General features: G+C 36.6%; 1 protein-coding gene across 5 annotated transcripts in view; it reads right to left on the minus strand.

Annotated features, from left to right (window-relative positions):
- Nucleotides 1-18,735, minus strand: part of ANLN (anillin actin binding protein) — a 53,227-nt gene that overhangs the window by 22,921 nt on the left and 11,571 nt on the right. For 3 of the 5 annotated variants that reach the window (XM_040260185.1, XM_040260183.1, XM_040260187.1), the window contains exons 4-14: nucleotides 17,381-17,766; nucleotides 16,041-16,269; nucleotides 14,091-14,281; nucleotides 13,713-13,820; nucleotides 8,890-9,013; nucleotides 5,053-5,163; nucleotides 4,100-4,338; nucleotides 3,038-3,183; nucleotides 2,615-2,762; nucleotides 1,582-1,717; nucleotides 779-961 (exon numbers count right to left, since the gene is read on the minus strand). In XM_040260185.1, the coding sequence (XP_040116119.1) occupies nucleotides 779-961; nucleotides 1,582-1,717; nucleotides 2,615-2,762; nucleotides 3,038-3,183; nucleotides 4,100-4,338; nucleotides 5,053-5,163; nucleotides 8,890-9,013; nucleotides 13,713-13,820; nucleotides 14,091-14,281; nucleotides 16,041-16,269; nucleotides 17,381-17,766 (2,001 nt within the window). The remainder of the gene's footprint in view (nucleotides 1-778; nucleotides 962-1,581; nucleotides 1,718-2,614; nucleotides 2,763-3,037; nucleotides 3,184-4,099; nucleotides 4,339-5,052; nucleotides 5,164-8,889; nucleotides 9,014-13,712; nucleotides 13,821-14,090; nucleotides 14,282-16,040; nucleotides 16,270-17,380; nucleotides 17,767-18,735) is intronic. The other 2 variants (XM_040260186.1, XM_040260184.1) reach the window with 1 other exon arrangement.

The raw sequence follows: 18,735 nt of genomic DNA on the forward strand, positions 1-18,735 counted from the left end.
GAGTAGCATCATCAAGATATCTTCCTATTACGTAAACTGAAAAAACTTCACTACACATTCCTAATTTCTGCTGACTTTAAATTTTACCTATTGACCCAAAATTCTTCAGCTAATAGTATATATCTCAAAAGGGTATATTCTGGCTTGTTATTTCAAAGCTGAAATTAAAACACTATATTTTCTGTGAAAGTTACCACCTTGTCCTATTTTTCAGATACTGGTGCCGTAACCTCCTTTATCCACCTTGTTTAAATACCATTTTAAGTAGAATACATAGCTTAGAAAAGTTTACTCAATCTAGAGGGTTAAACGAAATAACATTTCAATAGACGTATCTATACTATCGTGCTCTTAACTCCCACAATCAGTAATTCAGGATTCAAAAAACAGATTTCCATAATGGAGTGAATTTTAAATAGAACAGAGTAAGTAAAATAAGTTATTTTAGATGCCCAATACTTTCCACAAAAAAATTAATGAATGTGAAATGGTCTGTTGTGTCAGAATAACTCACCTTGGCAATTTATGTTCAGTATTATGTTTAACAAGCCCTACTTTCAGTTGGAGCCATTTGTGTTATTCTGTAATCAGTAAGATCATATATGAAATTTGTCCTTGGTTATTTTTAGATACATATTTAAATAAAAAGAAATCAAGGCCTAAGATATACAAGTCTTGCTTCTTTCCGGATGCTCTACTTGTTCCCATTTGCACAATTCCAACCTAGGTTCATAATTTAACAGACGATCTCGAAGTGACAAAATAAAGATCACCATACCTGGTTTCTGAGCTGTACTGCAGACAAAATCTGCTTTTAGAGGCAAGCGGATTTCTGACAAAGTAATTGATCCTCTGGAAGGGACAAATTCACTTTGGGATATAGGACCAGCCTTATTCTTCCTCTGAGGCCCTTCATTCTTCAATTTATTCAACTCATCAATCAAAAGTGTTCTCTTCTCAGCTGTGTAGAAATATGCAAGTTAATATTTCAAATATTAAAACTGCAAATGTTTCTAAATGAAACCAGTGCAAGAAATGAAATGAAACCACATGCACTCATGTGGCAACTGTACACAACACCAAAGACAAAATCCGTAACTCTTCCTTCACATAAACAGGTGATAGGTAGTTAGGTAAGACCTTGATCACCCATCTGTTCACAAAATGCTCAATACTCCAACTTTTGCTCAGTTTTCTCGTACGGTTAATTTCTCCATCCTATCGTGCCCTGTCATCCTTCATCATACAGACACACACAACAAAATTCATACACTTGTTTTTAGCTACACATACAGAGATAGTGTGTGTGTATAAATATACTCATATATTCATTATCAGCACACTCTACATTTCTTCAGATGCACTCCAGATTCTTTGACCCTTTCATGTAAACTATGCCTTATTTTACATGCAAAGTTTTCACAAACCTCATTAAAAAAAAAAATTAAAAACAGATCGGCTGAAACAGGCTATCAAAAAAAGCCCTTTCTCTAGAATTAGAAATTTCTGAATATACTAGACAAAATGAGCTTTTCCTGGTGTGAAACTGTGTTGGAATTGTTTTGGGTGTATCACACATACTTGCTACTAGAAGAAGTCTTTCTGCCTCAGCTTCTTCCAGTGACCCTTTTCCATGTTCTTCATCAACACAACAGTTAAGAGCCTGGCTAGCCTGATAGATCACTGTCTGCTGCAAATTTATTTCATTATTGAGTTCCTAGTGAAACCAATGAGAGGAGAAAAAAAATTCACATTGAATCACGATTTTTACTTTATTTAAGCTTTATTTATAATTTATCCAATTAGGTAATTTCTAAAATCTCCAGAGAGGAAAGTCAAAATGTTAGTTTCACTGTTCAAGTTTCTAGACTATGCACCAAAAACATTTAACATCTTTTTCATTATGGCTTATCATAGGATATTGACTATAGTTCCCTGTGCTATACAATATATCATATTGAATACAGTTCTCTATGCTGTACTACTCAGGGCTTCCCAGGTGATGCCAGTGGTAAAGAACCAGCCTGCCAATGCAGGAGACATAAGAGATGCGGGTTCGATCCCTGGGTCAGGAAGTTCCCCTGGAGGAGGAAATGGCAACCCACTCCAGTATTCTTGCCTAGAGAATCCAAGGGACAGAGCAGTCTGGCGGACTGTGGTCCATGGGGGTCACAAAGAGTTGGACACAACTGAAGCTACTGAGCAAGCATGCATGCTATACAGTAGGACTTGGCTGTTCATCCCTTCTATCTGTAACAGCTGGCATCTGCTAATCAAATTCCCAATCCATTCCTCCCCCTTGGCCCTCCCCTTTGGCAACTACAAGTCTGTTCTCTATATCTTTGAGTCCGTTTCTTCCACAAAGATAGGTTCATTTGCGTATGACAAACATTCTTAAAAGTAAATATTTCAGTAATATCAAACAAGCTTCCAACTTTCCCAGTAAAGAGGACTTTTCTCAGACTGAATTCAGGACTGAATTCCTGAGGCCCTGCAAGCCATACACTATCCTAGTCCTGGATACAGAGATGAATAAGACAGGATCCTTGTCCTCAAGAAGCTCACAGTCTCAAGGTGTTAACATTCCAAATTCCCTTTCCAGTGAAGCACATACCTGCATCTTCTGTTTGATGTTAACCTGACAAGGAAAACCATTCTTTTTTTCTTCCAATTTTGAAGTAACATCTTCCTTCCGAACAATCACTTGCTTTATCGAAGGACGGTCCGTTTCTTTGACTCTTTGGGATCTATATGCATCAATGCTTCAGGAAATAAGTTACACTCTATTAAAAATCCAGCAACACACTAAGCACTACGCTTTGTTGAACATATCAGCAGAGTCTAATATTGCAAAGTAGTATCAGCAGAACACTTCACTAGAATGGAAAATGCCACTGGGTGAAAGAAGGTGACCAAAGCTGTTTCAAAGTTTTATGAAGATTAACACTAATAACATTATAATTATAAATAACAAAACTTCTTATTTTAACCTAAACCATGACGCTTAGTGACTGAATGTCTTCCAAGATATTCTCACCTATAAGGAAGATCATGATCTTCAGAACCAATGCTATCACCAGACTCAGCTCGAGGGACACGGGTTCTTTGGAATTTTCCTGGCTTTGGACTTTCATCACTGATGCTGGTGTCTTTCACTTCCCATCTAGGTGAAGAAACTAAATTCTGCAGGAAGGCACATCAGATATTAGATTTTATGGATGACATTGATTCTAAATGAGAAATCTGAGGAACTGAATGCCTTCTCTATTACTAGAAAATAAATATCCAAAAAGTTGACTGATTTATCATAAAAACAAGACAAACTACATTGCTAAAAAGTATATGAATAAAAATTCACAGACAGCTGAAGCCTACACTTGTAACTTTTTAAAAAAATATTTCTAATTGAATCAATTTCCAAAGAAGCTGCAGTTATTCAGTTCAGAATGATAGCTAATAAATGTTAGTTATCTATCTTGTGCTAACTACTGATGTTCTAATACAATTTAATATGCACTTCAACTCCATGATGGAGGTACTGTTTTTAACCTAATTTAACATTTAATTTGGCCACTTCATGCAAAGAGTTGACTCATTGGAAAAGACTCTGATGCTGGGAGGGATTGGGGGCAGGAGGAGAAGGGGACGACAGAGGATGAGATGGCTGGATGGCATCACTGACTCGATGGACGTGAGTCTGAGTGAACTCCGGGAGTTGGTGATGGACAGGGAGGCCTGGCGTGCTGCAATTCATGGGGTCGCAAAAAGTCGGGCGCGACTGAACTGAACTGAACTGAACATTTAATTGTGACAAAAAGGTTAAATAACCTGACCAGTAAACACCAGTACATGGCAGAGCCAGGATGTGAGCCCAAGTAGCTGGCTTTTTAAGCCATGTTACAGTTTGGATTTCATCTGATGCCAACAGGAAACCAATTAAGAGTTTTAAGATCTCGTCTAAGAGAATTAACATCAAGTTTGCAAAATATCCCTGGCTATAGCGTGCCAAATCCCCAGGTACCAACTAAAACAAAAACAGATCCTAATTCTACTTAGTTTCTTTATGTCCTGGGCCTATTTACATTTAGTCCTGTCTTACCTCTGGACTTACCACACCAACTGTCTGTGCTAATGGAGCAAGCAAAGACATCGAGGAAATATTCAGTGCATCTTCCTGTTCTTCGCTGCTTTCTGCATCTGCTTGATCCATCTCCTCTTGGATCTTTTCCACATCTAGTCCACCTTCCTCTAGGACATCACTGAAGATGTCATTAATTACTTTTGAACTATTGATATCATCATCATCATCCACGCTCATCTCAATTTCACGTACCACTTCTGAAAAATATTTCAATAGGTGAATACTGTGATTCAGACCTTTAAGAATTAAAGAGATAACAGAGAAGACTTAATATTCATATGCTTACTCAATAAATAGGGGGGAAAAAAGGCCCTAAGAAAATGTATCTCCTACACAAACAAAACAAAAAGAAACAGAATACTGCTATAATGGTCCAATAACATTTTCTAAGTAATGAAGGTAGGAACGACTAAAAGCTGATTCAGTGCCACAGGTTTAAGATAATTAAGGACTCAAACTGCAAGATAATAGCCAAAAGCTTCAGATTTACAAAATATACTCTTTCAAATAATTCTCTTTCTCTTGCTGAGAACTGTCTTTTCACACTATAGTCAATAGCAGGACAATAATAACATCACAAATAAGGGCAGGGTTCACAAATAAACTTCAAGGGCACTGATTTCTTCCAATTGTACATGCAGAGTGTAGAAGGGTAGCACATTTCCTTTCCCTATGAAAGTAAGTGACAGCCTTAATCACATTTTCACAGGGCATGGGACCTAAAGATAACTGTTAACAGTACCATATTTTGCAAAAGCAAGAATATTTCCTATTTTTTTTTAAAAGGGGTATTATAAAATCACAAGACATTTTGAAATATAGAACGCTACATATTTGAATATGAGAATACTAATTCTCCTAGCATATCCAGAGTTAATAAGAAACAAAGAATGAAAACAATGAAAACCAACCAGTCTGCTGTTCAACCTTTGGTTCTGATGTCACTTTTAAGGATTTGTCCTCTTCTAAAAACAGTGTTATTTTCAAAGGGCTAGACTTCGTCATTTCACGTTCAGTAAAATCTAAAAAAATAGGAAAAACAATTTGAATATATATAAAAACTTAGAATTGTTCAGTAAAAGACTCTTAATGCGATTCCTATCAAACTCCCAACAGCGCTTTTTGGAGAAATAGAAAGCCTGTCCTAATTTTCGTATGGAACTTCAAGAACCTCTGAATATCTAAAACAATTCTGAAAGAGAACAAAGTTAAAAGACTGACATTTCCTCATTTCAAAATATATTATAAAGCTATAATAATTAATACTGTATGGTACCAACATAAAGATAGATATATAAACAAATGGAAAACAATAGAGAGCCCAAAAAGAAAATTTCAAATATATGGTCAAAGCTGCCCTGATAATTCAATGAAGAAAGGACAAATGTTAGAAAAACTGGATAGCTACATGCAAGGAATTAAGTTAGACTTTTATCTGATGCCACATACAAAAGTCAACTCAAAACAGATTAAAAACCTAATAAGACTCAAAACTACAAAACTCCCAGAAGAAAACAAGGGAAAGCTTTATGACTCTGGATTTGGTGATTTCCTGTGTATAACACAAAAAGCACAGACAACAGAAGCAAAAATAGACAAATGGGACTACACCAAACTGAAAAACTTTCGTGGCAAGCAGGGCACAGTAGGGGTAGGGATAAAGAGGTACAAACAACTATGTATAAAATAAATAAGTTACAAGGATATATTGTCCAACATATGGAACAATATTTTATAATAACTAAAATGGAGTATAATCTATAAATACGTTTCATCACTGTACACCTGAAACTAAGATAATATTGTAAATCAGTTAGTTCAGTTCAGTCGCTCAGTCGGGTCCGACTCTTCCCGACCCCATGAATCGCAGCACGCCAGGCCTCCCTGTCCATCACCAACTCCCGGAGTTCACTCAGACTCATGTCCATCGAGTCAGTGATGCCATCCAGCCATCTCATCCTCTGTCGTCCCCTTCTCCTCCTGCCCCCAATCCCTCCCAGCATCAGAGTCTTTTCCAACGAGTCAACTCTTCGCATGAGGTGGCCAAAGTACTGGAGTTTCAGCTTCAGCATCAGTCCTTCCAATGAACACTCAGGACTGATCTCCTTTAGAATGGACTGGTTGGAACTCCCTGAAGTCCAAGGGACTCTCAAGAGTCTTCTCCAACACCACAGTTCAAAAGCATCAATTCTTCAGCACTCAGCTTTCTTCACAGTCCAACTCGCACATCCATACCTGACCACTGGAAAAACTATAGCCTTGACGAGATGGACCTTTGTTGGCAAAGTAATGTCTCTACTTTTTAATATGTTATCTAGGTTGGTCATAACTTTCCTTCCAAGGAGTAAGCATCTTTTAATTTCATGGCTGCAGTCACCATCTGCAGTGATTTTGGAGGCCCCAAAAATAAAGTCTGACACTGTTTCCACTGTTTCCCCATCTATATCCCATGAAGTGGTGGGACCAGATGCCATGATCTTAGTTTCCTGAATGTTGAGCTTTAAGCCAACTTTTCCACTCTCATCTTTCACTTTCAACAAGAGGCTTTTTAGTTCCTTTTCACTTTCTGCCATAAGGGTGGTGTCATCTGCATATCTGAGGTTATTGATATTTCTCCTGGCAATCTTGATTCCAGCTTGTGCTTCTTCCAGCCCAGTGTTTCTCATGATGTACTCTGCATAGAAGTTAAATAAGCAGGGTGACAATATACAGCCTTGACGGACTCCTTTTCCTATTTGGAACCAGTCTGTTGTTCCATGTGCAGTTCTAACTGTTGCTTCCTGACCTGCGTATACGTTTCTCAAGAGGCAGGTCAGGTGGTCTGGTATTCCCATCTCTTTCAGAATTTTCCACAGTTTATTGTGATCCACAGAGTCAAAGGCTTTGGCATAGTCAATAAAGCAGAAATAGATGTTTTTCTGGAACTCTCTTGCTTTTTCGATGATCCAGCAGATGTTGGCAATTTGATCTCTGGTTCTTCTGCCTTTTGTAAAACCAGCTTGAACATCTGGAAGTTCACGGTTCATGTATTGCTGAAGCCTGGCTTGGAGAATTTTGAGCATTACTTTACTAATGTGTGAGATGAGTGCAACTGTGCAGTAGTTTGAGCATTCTTTGGCATTGCCTTTCTTTGGGATTGAAATGAAAACTGACCTTTTCCAGTCCTGTGGCCACTGCTGAGTTTTCCAAATTTGCTAGCATATTGAGTTCAGCACTTTCACAACTATGCATCAATTAAAAAAATGTCTGTATATCAAAGAACACAGTCAACAGAGTGAAAAACCAACCTACTGAATTCAAGAAAATATCTGCAAATCACACATCTAAGAAGTTAGTATTAAGAATATAAAAAGGATTCCTACAACTCAATAACAAAAAAATCAACCTGATTAAAAAAATAGGCAAAGGACATGAACAGACATTTCTACAAATATGATATATGAATGGCCAACAAGCATATGAAAAGATGCTCAACATCATCAATCATAGGACAAATGTAAATCAAAATCACAATGAGCTAACAACTCATACCTATTAGGATGGCTACTATTAAGAACACACAAAAAAACATCAAGTGTTGATGAGAGTGAGGAGAAATTGGAACCGTCATGCACTGTTGACAACACTGTGTGACCAGTATGTAATAATTTAACCAATATGGAAACCAGTATAATAGTTCCTCAAAAATATTAAAAATCGAACTACTATATGATCAAGCAATTCCACTTCTGGGTATATAGCCAAAAGAATTAAAAGCAGGGTCTCAAAGAGATATTTGCACACCCATGTTCATAACACCACTATCCACAATAGCTAAGAAGTAGAAACAATCCACATGTCCATCAATGGATAATAGATAAACAAAATATGGTATATATACACAAGAAAATATTATTTAGCCTTAAAAAGGAAAGTAATCATGTCACACACTTGACATACGACATGTCAACATGGATGAACCCTGGGACATTATGTTAAATTAAATATGCCAGTCACAAAAATACAGATACCATATGACTGCATTTACATGAGCTACCTAAGGTAGTCAAATTGACAGAAACAGAAAGTAGAATGCTGGTGACCAAGGGCTGAAGAGGGGGAAAGGAGAGTTGTTGTTTAATGGATATAGTTTTAGTTTTGCCGGATGAAAGTTCCTCAACAATGTGAATATACTACTGAACTGCATACTTAAAAACTGTTAAGATGGTGAATTTTAGTAATATGTTTTTCACAATTTCAAAAAAAATTAATTGTCTATGATATATTAAATGTCACTACATACAAAGCTACCTTATTTTCGTTAAACAGCTACATAGTACTCAATTTCATGGATTAAGCACAATTTATTTACAGTCTTCTACTGATAGGCATTTAAGTTATTTAAATCTTACCACTATTACAAATGACGCAATGATTAATAAATTTGTACATACATCCATTGCACACTAGTTCTAAGAATTCAACTTACAGAAACACTTGTGAAGAAGTTGAATTAAGGAGTACACACACTTTACAATTCAACAGATATTACTGAGTTTTTCTCCAAAAAATATTTACAGTAAATTTATACTCTCATTAAGAGTATGAGTTCTCACTCTGGAGAGAAAACTAAGGAAGAAGCATATAGCATAGCTAGAAACAAAAAAATTAATTTGTCTTTTTACACTAGAACAGCATTTCTGCTGTTTCCAAAATTATGGTAGACTAAAATCAACATTTTAAGTGAAAAAGAAATAGAAAATGCTTACCTGAAGTTTCTCTACTAGAAGGGTTTGCTGGTGTCTGATTTTCTGTCACCTTTTCTGTTACTGTAAGTGATGGGGTACTTGGACCAACTTGTTTTTTGAGGGGAGTGCTCTGACAGTGAATTTCCTGCAAAAAGCAAATGTAAATTCTATTTCTCAAAACTATAAATCTTGTCTTTTTACATGTTACTAAGTGAAACAAATAAGAGTCAATGTTAGAAATAAACTCCCTCAGAACAAAACAGAAAATGAATGTTGAAAAGGTCCAGCCATGTTTAGAACACTAGTTCATATTCCTGATAATTCACAGTACATAAAATCTTTTTTAGAGACCACTAGGCAACAGAGAAGGAAAATTCACATCAGAGGTCAACTTTATTAAACCAATTCAAGTGAAAGGCAAATAAGAGGAAAAAATAATTAAGTCTCCTCAAGAAGAACAAAACAAATACAAGCTAAAACTATACGCCACTTCCACATCCCTTTTCAGCCACCATATCTTTGCTCCCTGCCCTTTAGAGCCAAACCTCTGGGACTGCCTCACTAATGGACTCTACTCTTCACCCACTACCTGCCTCCTACCCTCACCACTTCACCAAAAGGTTCTGCCAAGTCACAATAAGCTCCTTACTGTGATCTCGGTTCAGTCCACATTTACAACAAACACGTGACAATACTGACCACTCCTTCCTTCTGAAAGGCTCCTTCTTCCCTTGACTTTAGTTATATCACACTCAACTGCTTTCTCCTCCCATCACTTAGGCTGCTTTTTCTATGGGTACCACAGATGAATTCTGAAGTGGGAAGACCCTTGAACTCTCCCAATACTGTGTTCAGAATTTTCTTTACATGCATATGTACAACTCTCTAGGGAAGGATTCCACAGGTTTATCAGGAATCATTTAACACACCTAGAGAAAGAGAAGGAAAATCATGAGACTGTAACATACTGGCAAACAAGTGAAGAAGGTGCTTCAGACAAAAGGGAGTGATTCACAAAGTCAACCGCTGCTAACAGGTCAAGTTAAACACTAGAAAAGCGATTCTGAAGATCACTGGTAAATTTGATAAAGGTAGTGGCAAGAGCATGAGCGGAGAAATCAAGAGAGAAGGAAGAGAAAAGCTGCAAGATACAAGTAGAGACACTCCTTTGGAAGAGTCTGGATGAAAAGGAGGCAAAGAAAGGGAGGGGAATAGGAGATTAAATGAGTTGCTTTTGTTATGATCATGGCATCTGGCCCCATCACTTCATGGGAAATTTAAATGCAGAAAAAAGGGAAATAGTGGCAGATTTTATTTCCGTGGGCTCTAAAATCACTGTGGATGGTGACTGCAGCCATGAAATTAAAAGACGTTTGCTCCTTGGAAGAAAAATTATGACAAACCTAGACAGCATATTAAAAAGCAGAGACATTACTTTGCCAACAAAGGTCCGTCTAGTCAAAGCAGTGGTTTTTCCAGCTTACTCCTTGAAGAAAAACTATGACAAACCTAGACAGCATATTAAAAAGCAGAGACATATCTTTGCCAACAAAGGTCCATATAGTCAAAGCTATGGTTTTTCCAGTAGCTATGTACAGATGTGAGAGCTGGACGATAAAGAAGGCTGAGCGCCAAAGTACCGATGCTTTCCAACTATGGTGCTATAATAAGACTCTCAAGAGTCCCTTGGAGAGCAAGGAGATCAAACCAGTCAATCCTAAGGAAATCAACTCTGAATATTCTTTAGGACTGATGCTGAAGCTCCAATACTATGGCCACCTGATGCAAAGAGCTGATTCATTGGAAAAGACCCTGATGCTGGGAAAGACTGAGCACAGGAGAAGGGGGCAACAGAGGATGAGATGATTAGATGACATCACCGACTCAATGGACGACCAAACAACAAATGCTAGTGGGAAGAACTAGCCCATTCATTTCTTCCTTCTAAAGGAAATCAGTCCTGAATATTCATTGGAAGGACTGATGCTAAAGCTGAAACTTTGGCAACCTGATGTGAAGAACTGACTCATTTGAAAAGACCCTGATGCTGGGAAAGATTGAAGGCAGGAGGAGAAGGGGACAACAGAGGATGAGATGGTTGGATGGCATCACCGACTCAATGGACATGAGTTTTAGTAAGCTCCAGGAGTTGTTGATGGACAGGGAAGCAGAGTCGGGCATGACTGAGCGACTCCACTGAACTGAACTTCTTCCAAAGACAAATTTACTGAGTTCCTACTATGAGCCAAGCCCTAAGAACATAGATAGAAAAGAATGAGGCTCTCATACAGTGCTGGAAAGCAAAGTTAAAATACTTTTAAGAAAATAAATATTCTAGTGAGGTAAAAACAGGATGACATGGACCCAAACAAGGAGGGAGGGGAACTGGGGAAAGGACCAAGTAAAAATTTCCAAAGGTAATTAAAGTTTGACCTATTCTTAATGAAGCAGCTCATCACAGAGATACTTCACCCAGAGAGACTAGCAAAGCAAAGACAAACAGATCTGAAAACATGCGTACATTCAAGAAACTGCAAATAGCCTGCATGACAGGACTGAAGCACACGTGCAGAGGAGCAGTGAAGAGAAGTCAGATTTCTGAATGATTCTAGATATCCAATCAAGCACTTTAGACATTTTTCTGATGATGGCTATGGGAAGCTCTCCAGGATTTTAAGCAAAGGAATACATGCTTATCTGCCTCTTGGAAATATTTTTCTGGCAGCAGTGGGTTAGCAGTGGACTGGAGAGTAGCCAGACTAAAAGCAAGGTGCTCATGCAAGGGTATAGGAATGAGTAAGGCAATGGCAGGGGAAAATACAGAGGACAAGGCAGCTTGGCAACATATTTAGAAAACATATCACTGGATGTGTGTGTATTTATGCATAATATGTGCTAGAGGCCAGTGGGAAGAAAGACACTAACAAAAGGAAGGAGCCAAGGAAGAACTACCAGATTGTTTTAGATGAGGACGTATACAGTAAAGCCCTAAGTGAAGACAGAGACTACCTGGGGAAGATACTCCAGCAAAGAAAGCTCCTCAGTCAACCAAAGCTCGACTAGGGTTCAGGAGAGAGGTGAGGGCTGCACAGTCAAGCATTATCAGCATTTCTGTGATTGGCTGAAGCTAGATGTGAGGATGGGAAAGAGATGTTCCAGGACAAGTGAGACCAAAAAAAAAAAAGAGAGAGAGAGAGAGAGATCAGAACCTTGGGAAGCATGATTTGTTAAGCAAGGGAACTGGTGAAAAATAAAATCAAATAGATCCTTCTCAAAGAATATGGTAAAATGTATTATTCTATTTCTACCGGTACCCATGTTAAATGTAATTCTATTATTTTTAGCTTAAAAATGTAACCTAACACAGGGAAATTAAGATGTACAACTTCCAGTTACAAAATAAATGGGTCACAGGGATGAAATGTACAGCATGGGGAATACAGTCAATAATAAAGTAATAACTTTGTATGGTGACAAAGATTAACTAGACTTATCATAATGACCATTTTGTAATCTATAAAAATAACAAATCACTATATTGTATGGGAACTAGCATAGTACTGCAGGTCAATTATACTTTAAAAACCAAACAAATTCATAGGAAGAAAGATCAGCTTTGTGGTTACCAGAGGAGGTGGGAGGGAGATGTAGAATTAGATGAAGGTAGTCAAAAGGTACAAACTTCCAGTTATAAGACAAATGAGTACTAGAGATATAATGTACATGATTAACATAATTAACACTACTGTTAAATTAAATATGAAAGAGTAAATCCTAAGAGTTCATATCACAAGGAAAATATGTTTTTATTCTCCTTTAATTTTCTACCTATGAGATGACGGAGATTCACTAAATTTATTGGGGTCATGATTTCATAATGTAAGTCATTATGCTGTATACCTTAAACTTATACAGTGCTGTATGTCAATCATATTTATTGTAAGTAATATATATGCATATTTATCTCCTAACATAGTATTTTTGTACACAATAGGCATCTAGATGAAATAGAAGAGAGTTTAACACAGTAGGAATTTTGTTGAAGGCTTATCCATGAAATTATACTATGAGAAGTAGTATGGGTAAGAGGCTTCCCAGGTGGCACTGATGGTAAAGAACCTGCCTGCCAATGCAGGAGACATAAGAGACGTGGGTTCAATCCCTGGGTCAGGAAGATCCCCTGGAGCAGGGCATGGCAACCCACTCCAATATTCCTGCCTGGAGAATCCCATGGACAGAGGAACCTGGTGGGCTACGGTCCACAGGGTCACAAAGAGTCAGATACGTCTGAAGCAACTTAGCACGTAGAACAACATAAGCAAAAAGAAATCTGGGAGGCATTTGGTGACTAAAAGGATTACAGATAGTATAAATGTATGATATTTGAGGAGAGATATATAATCATTACTGATAAAAGTAGATTCTGAGAAACACTTGAAAATCAACATCTAAATAGAATGTCAAAAGGAATCTGAAATCAGTTGAAGATGAGAATACTTTTTAAATTTGATTTTAAGTAGGTCATCATAAACATGGTTAGAAGTTCCATTAAATGGCAAAATATCACAAGAGAAAAGCCGAGTTGGTAAGAACATTTAAAGACTTTATGAATGGAAAGCGGCATAGTTAATCAGAACAAGAAAGTGTATAGAGAACTGTTTTGCAATACAGAAGTGAAGTGAAGTTGCTCAGTCGTGTCTGACTCTTTGCAACCCACGGACTGTAGCCCACCAAGCTCCTCCGTCCATGGGATTCTCCAGGCAAGAATACTGGAGTGGGTTGCCATTTCCTTCTCCATTGCAATACAGAACTACAAGTTTAATCCCAGTTGTTGTTTATGTTACCTGTTTGGTTTCTAGTTGTTTGCTTTTTGAGTTTTCGCCTTTTTCTGCACTCCATAAATTGCCCTTGTCAAATCGGCTACGAAGACATGCTAGTTCTTTTTGACGTTCCTAAAACCATCAAAATCTCTATTTTACACAAGAGCCAGAAGTATGTTTAATAATATCCAAATACTACTAACTTGGCTTCTCTTCATTTCTAAGATTAAAAAATTCATAATATACATGGAATATAAGACAACAACACTTTTAATTTGAAATAAGTGATACAGAGAATCAAGATGCTATTCATCTCAGTCAAAAAGACTGGCATCAGAATTTGACATCTAGGTCCTATGCTGAGGCTATGTAACGAATAATGTTAAACACAGTAAGATATACCTGCTTGAGCTGCTGTGCTAGGTGAGTAGTAGATGAAGACACGTTTTGCCTGAATAATCTTTCTTGTATGGCCTTTGTATTTGGAGTGATAATGGGAGTCCTACGGGGTGTACTACGAGCTGGACTTTCTTTGCTATGTTCTTGACAACGCTCTCCAAAGCGTTCCAGAAAAGGCTTAATTCCTGATCCTCCTAAAGAAAATACACACATTTTAGAGGCTACTTAGAATAAATAATAATTATGATTTCTATGGGAAATGTTCTAAATCCAGTTCAGCTCCAAAATGCTTTTATTCCACTAGGAATATTCATTCAGAAAGAAAACAGTAGGAAAATAGTTCAAAAAACTTAAAAATACCTTTTTTAACCATACTATTTAGTTCTATATCCTAAAATCTGCTTTATAGGATTTAATACTTTAAAAAACACAAGGAATTTTTAAAAGGTAGAGTGAGAGGATAGAGGGGATTAGAAAACCCTTAAACTACTTAATCAGAACCTAAATAATTGGAAATTGACTATATGTGCATTAATGATATGCCCTAAACACCAAGTATCCTGGCCATGATAACTAAATTTCTAATATCTCTACAGTCCAATTTATTTTATTTTTTTTAAGGAAGTATAACATGAAAATCCAGTGATTAAATCCTTTTTCTTTTTAAAAAATGATAATTAAGGATAATTTAGTTTTTCAAAGTATGTCTTGATTTCACCAAGTCTTAGTACTTATTTTAAATAGCATGAAATACATTTAAAATACAAGTGGACTATAAATCACTTCCACTATAACAATGCTAGGGGTTGTACTGCATAAAAAGAGGTGGTAAACATTTTCCCAAAAGCAGCCAGAGAGTAAATATTTTGGGCTCTGCAGGCCACATGGCCATTGCACATTCTACAACTACTCAATCCTGCACTGAAGCATGAAAGCAGCCACAGACAGTAAATGGGTATGGCTGTGTTCCAATAAAACTTTATTTGCAAAAACAGGTAAAGGGCAGAATTTGACCCATGACAGCAGTGAAAACAACAAGTCCTAACCAATGAATGCATCAGCAGAGACTTCCCAAGAATACTTCTTATTTATGTCATTCTTATCTATGCCATAAGTCTTTAGAATACTGGGAGTCACAGTCCAATTTCACATGGGGATTTTGCTATTGTTTCTTATTTCGGCTCATCTGGAAACTGACTGCTGGATTCTACTTATCCTGTAACTAATGGATTCCCCACTCTCATCTCTGTATACTTCTCTTTTATGATGAACTCTTGTTCCCAGAGATATTGTATTTTTTAGAAGTTAAAATGGAGAATTAATACAAAGAGCAGTTCTAATGAAAAAGAATATAGCTCAAAGTAAACTATATTACCATATATTTGAGAGATACTTTTTAATCCTGTGTTTCTCAGTCAGGTGGGGGGTATACCAGAAGTATACACAAGATAAATATGAACTTCCTGGAGCATCAATTTACTGTAGGAAAACTGAATTTTCCTATGTATATATTCACGTACAGTATACCCACATATAAATTTAATGAGAGTGGAGTCATCTGTATACATATTCTCTTCCCTTTGCTACTAGGGATGTGTCATAGTGCCGTTTGAGATGCAGTGCTCTGCACACTTGGTTGTAAGAATGTTTCTGCATTATATCCTTAAAATGTGATTTTCAGGTATAGAAGAAAGTATCTAGCATGGTCATTCTAGGAAAAAAAAAACATGCTTAAACAAAGTTAAACTCTTTGACCAGTAACTGGGCTAATCTACAAAAATGAATATTTATTCACTCAATTAAAGTTGACTTTGAAGAAATCTCACTTGATGCATTCAGGCAATTGCCCTGGCAAACCAACACTATAACATTCACAATTGGATGTTTAAAATGCTAAGAACAGACACCCTGAAAATAGTCAGCAGTACTTTAGATTTTTTCAAAATATGTAACCTGGTGTTGCAGATTTGTCCTTAGATTGAGACTGCAGACAAATTTCTCTGTTTAATTCTTCCTTGGGCCGAACTGTACAGGATACAGCTGACTTCTCAACTGGTTTTGATACTTCTGTTTTCAGAGGACTAACAGAGGTTTTTTGTAGTAGTTCAGGATTTTGGACCTTACAATTTTTAGCACTGGTGATGGATGTTGTAGAAGATTTCACTGGAGAAGAAGTAGCTTTCTGAAACATGATAACACTTTGGGTAAATAACAACACTTACAATAGTTAAAGATATTTCTACAACAAAACAATTCAAATCCTATATGCTTGATAGCCTTTTTGTACACTCATGTAAAAAAATTTCTTCCTCTCTAATAGATCAAATTAATTTGAAAGGTTTGAAAAAAATTAACTTAGAAAATGTGATTATTCAAATTATGTAGTTTAGTCTACATAATATTCTGATGGGTAATTTAGTACAAGGGAGAGGGTTACTCACTATTTTAAAAAACAATTTCTTTTATATCATCATACTAGTACCCTTATGAATATTAACTGTATTAGGCCAAATACATATATATTTGTATTTTAATTAAGTCATGTATCATGTACTTAAAGGTGAATTATAAGTACTACTTACTATGTGCAAGTACCATACTAAGTGCTTTATGAACATTATCTCATTTAATCCTCCCATAACCTTTTCTTTCCCATTTTACAAATGGAAAAATAGTTCTGCAAGATTAAGTAACTTCTCCAAAGCCACACTTCTAATTATATGGTAGGGCTGGGATTGAATGCAGGTGTCATTCCAAAACTGAGCTCTATACTTAAAGATAATGCTCAGAAACACAATATTTTTTTTTCATTTTTGTTTTTTTCATATTATTTTTAAAAAACCACTGAGATAACGCATGGGTAGGGTAATCTTTCAAATACTTCAAAAGGATATCAGTGAAAGGATCATACCCACCCTTGACAACTGCCTTCTGGAGCTAACTACAGCTATTAGCTTTCAGAGATATTTGATGTCTTTCTTGTATTTATACACATACATACAGCATTTTAATAGAGAAGGTAATTTTCAGGCTCTCATGATGAGTAAGAAGAGTCTCCATCATTCAAAAGCACATATTTTGGAAGTACATTAAATTTGTATAATTTAGTAGTTAATTGATAACTTAATGGGTCAGAATATCAAATTTATGATTTTTACTTTCTATGAAATACTCTAAAAATACATAAACATCCTATATATATGATATAATATACATACCTACAGACATATATATAATATAAATTATTACTCATAACAAAAAGGTTTCCAAATACCAAAATTATATTTACTTACCCCAGGGCTAGAAATCGCAACGTTAATCAAAGGTGCACCCACAGCACTCGAAGATGAGGCTTTATTCAAAGAGGCATCGCCATCCCTTTGGGAACAGCATGTAGCTTCCTGCTTAACACTGCTGCTATTGATCCTAGCAGATGCTCCACTTGCAGAGGAAAATTTGGATAAACAAGTGGTACCAGGCTGTTCTTGCACACTGTTTTGCTTTGCAGATGAGGTTTTTACATCATCTTCCCAGGAGCAAATAGTTGCAGCAAGGTTGGCCAGTCGGCCCCTTCTCCCAACTGGAGTTGCTGAGGCATCTGAAAGGGATGGTTTGGGAGGGAAGGCAGCCTTTTCCTCTGACGGCATTGCTGAGATGGGTGAGCTTTCAGGTATATCATCTGAAAATGTTTTGAAAGTTAAAGTCCATGAGCTATATGTGTATGTAATAAAGGGATCACTCCAAAAAAAAAAAGCTTTTCTAATACACATGAAACTAGCAAACTGCTTAAATTTGACAATATATTTTCAAATCAGATACTTAACCCAAATTAAAAAAGAAATACTTTGTTACTTACTTTTTCAATTATTTGATAGATTATGAAATCTATAAAACACCATACATTTAGGTTATATTTTTAGGATTAATTAATGATGTTATAACACTGCACAAATTAAGATTACATATTCAACATACTTGTTTTTAGAATGTACTGCTGCTGCTGCTAAGTCGCTTCAGTCGTGTCCGACTCTGTGCGACCCCATAGATGGAAGCCCACCAGGCTCCCCCGTCCCTGGGATTCTCCAGGTAAGTGTACTAGGCTAGTGCTACACAATAGAACTTTCTGCAGTGATGGAGATGTTCTATATTCTTGTCATCTAATACAGTAACAACTAGCCACTGTGGCTAGTGAGCACTTGAACTGTGGTATGAGCAATAAGAAACTTTATTTCATTTTAATTAATTTAAATTTAAAAAGCGACATATGACTTTTGTTTATGGTATTGAATACCATATCCAATACCATATTGGATATCATACCATATCCAATACCAATAGCACAGGGTTAGACTAATATGTTTTTCTGCTCAGTTACTTCATTTGGAAATAAATCTCAAATACACAATACTTAACCACAAAAGGTCTGTATGCATAAAGAGCATATACGGCAAAGCTCATGGCACTTCCTATTCCACAAATTCCGTCAACAGAACAGATATCCTTCCTACTGTTCAAGGCTTATACATCTGCCTGAATTCTCAATTCTACTCCTCTTAAACTTTCTCAGGGATCTTGCTCCAAATAACCACTTCTTCCTCTCTACAAACTTTGTTTTCTACACATTAATATGCTCAATTCTCTCTCATCT

This window comes from Oryx dammah, unplaced genomic scaffold, assembly GCF_014754425.2.
Source record: "Oryx dammah isolate SB20612 unplaced genomic scaffold, SCBI_Odam_1.1 HiC_scaffold_18, whole genome shotgun sequence".
NCBI lineage: Eukaryota > Metazoa > Chordata > Mammalia > Artiodactyla > Bovidae > Oryx > Oryx dammah.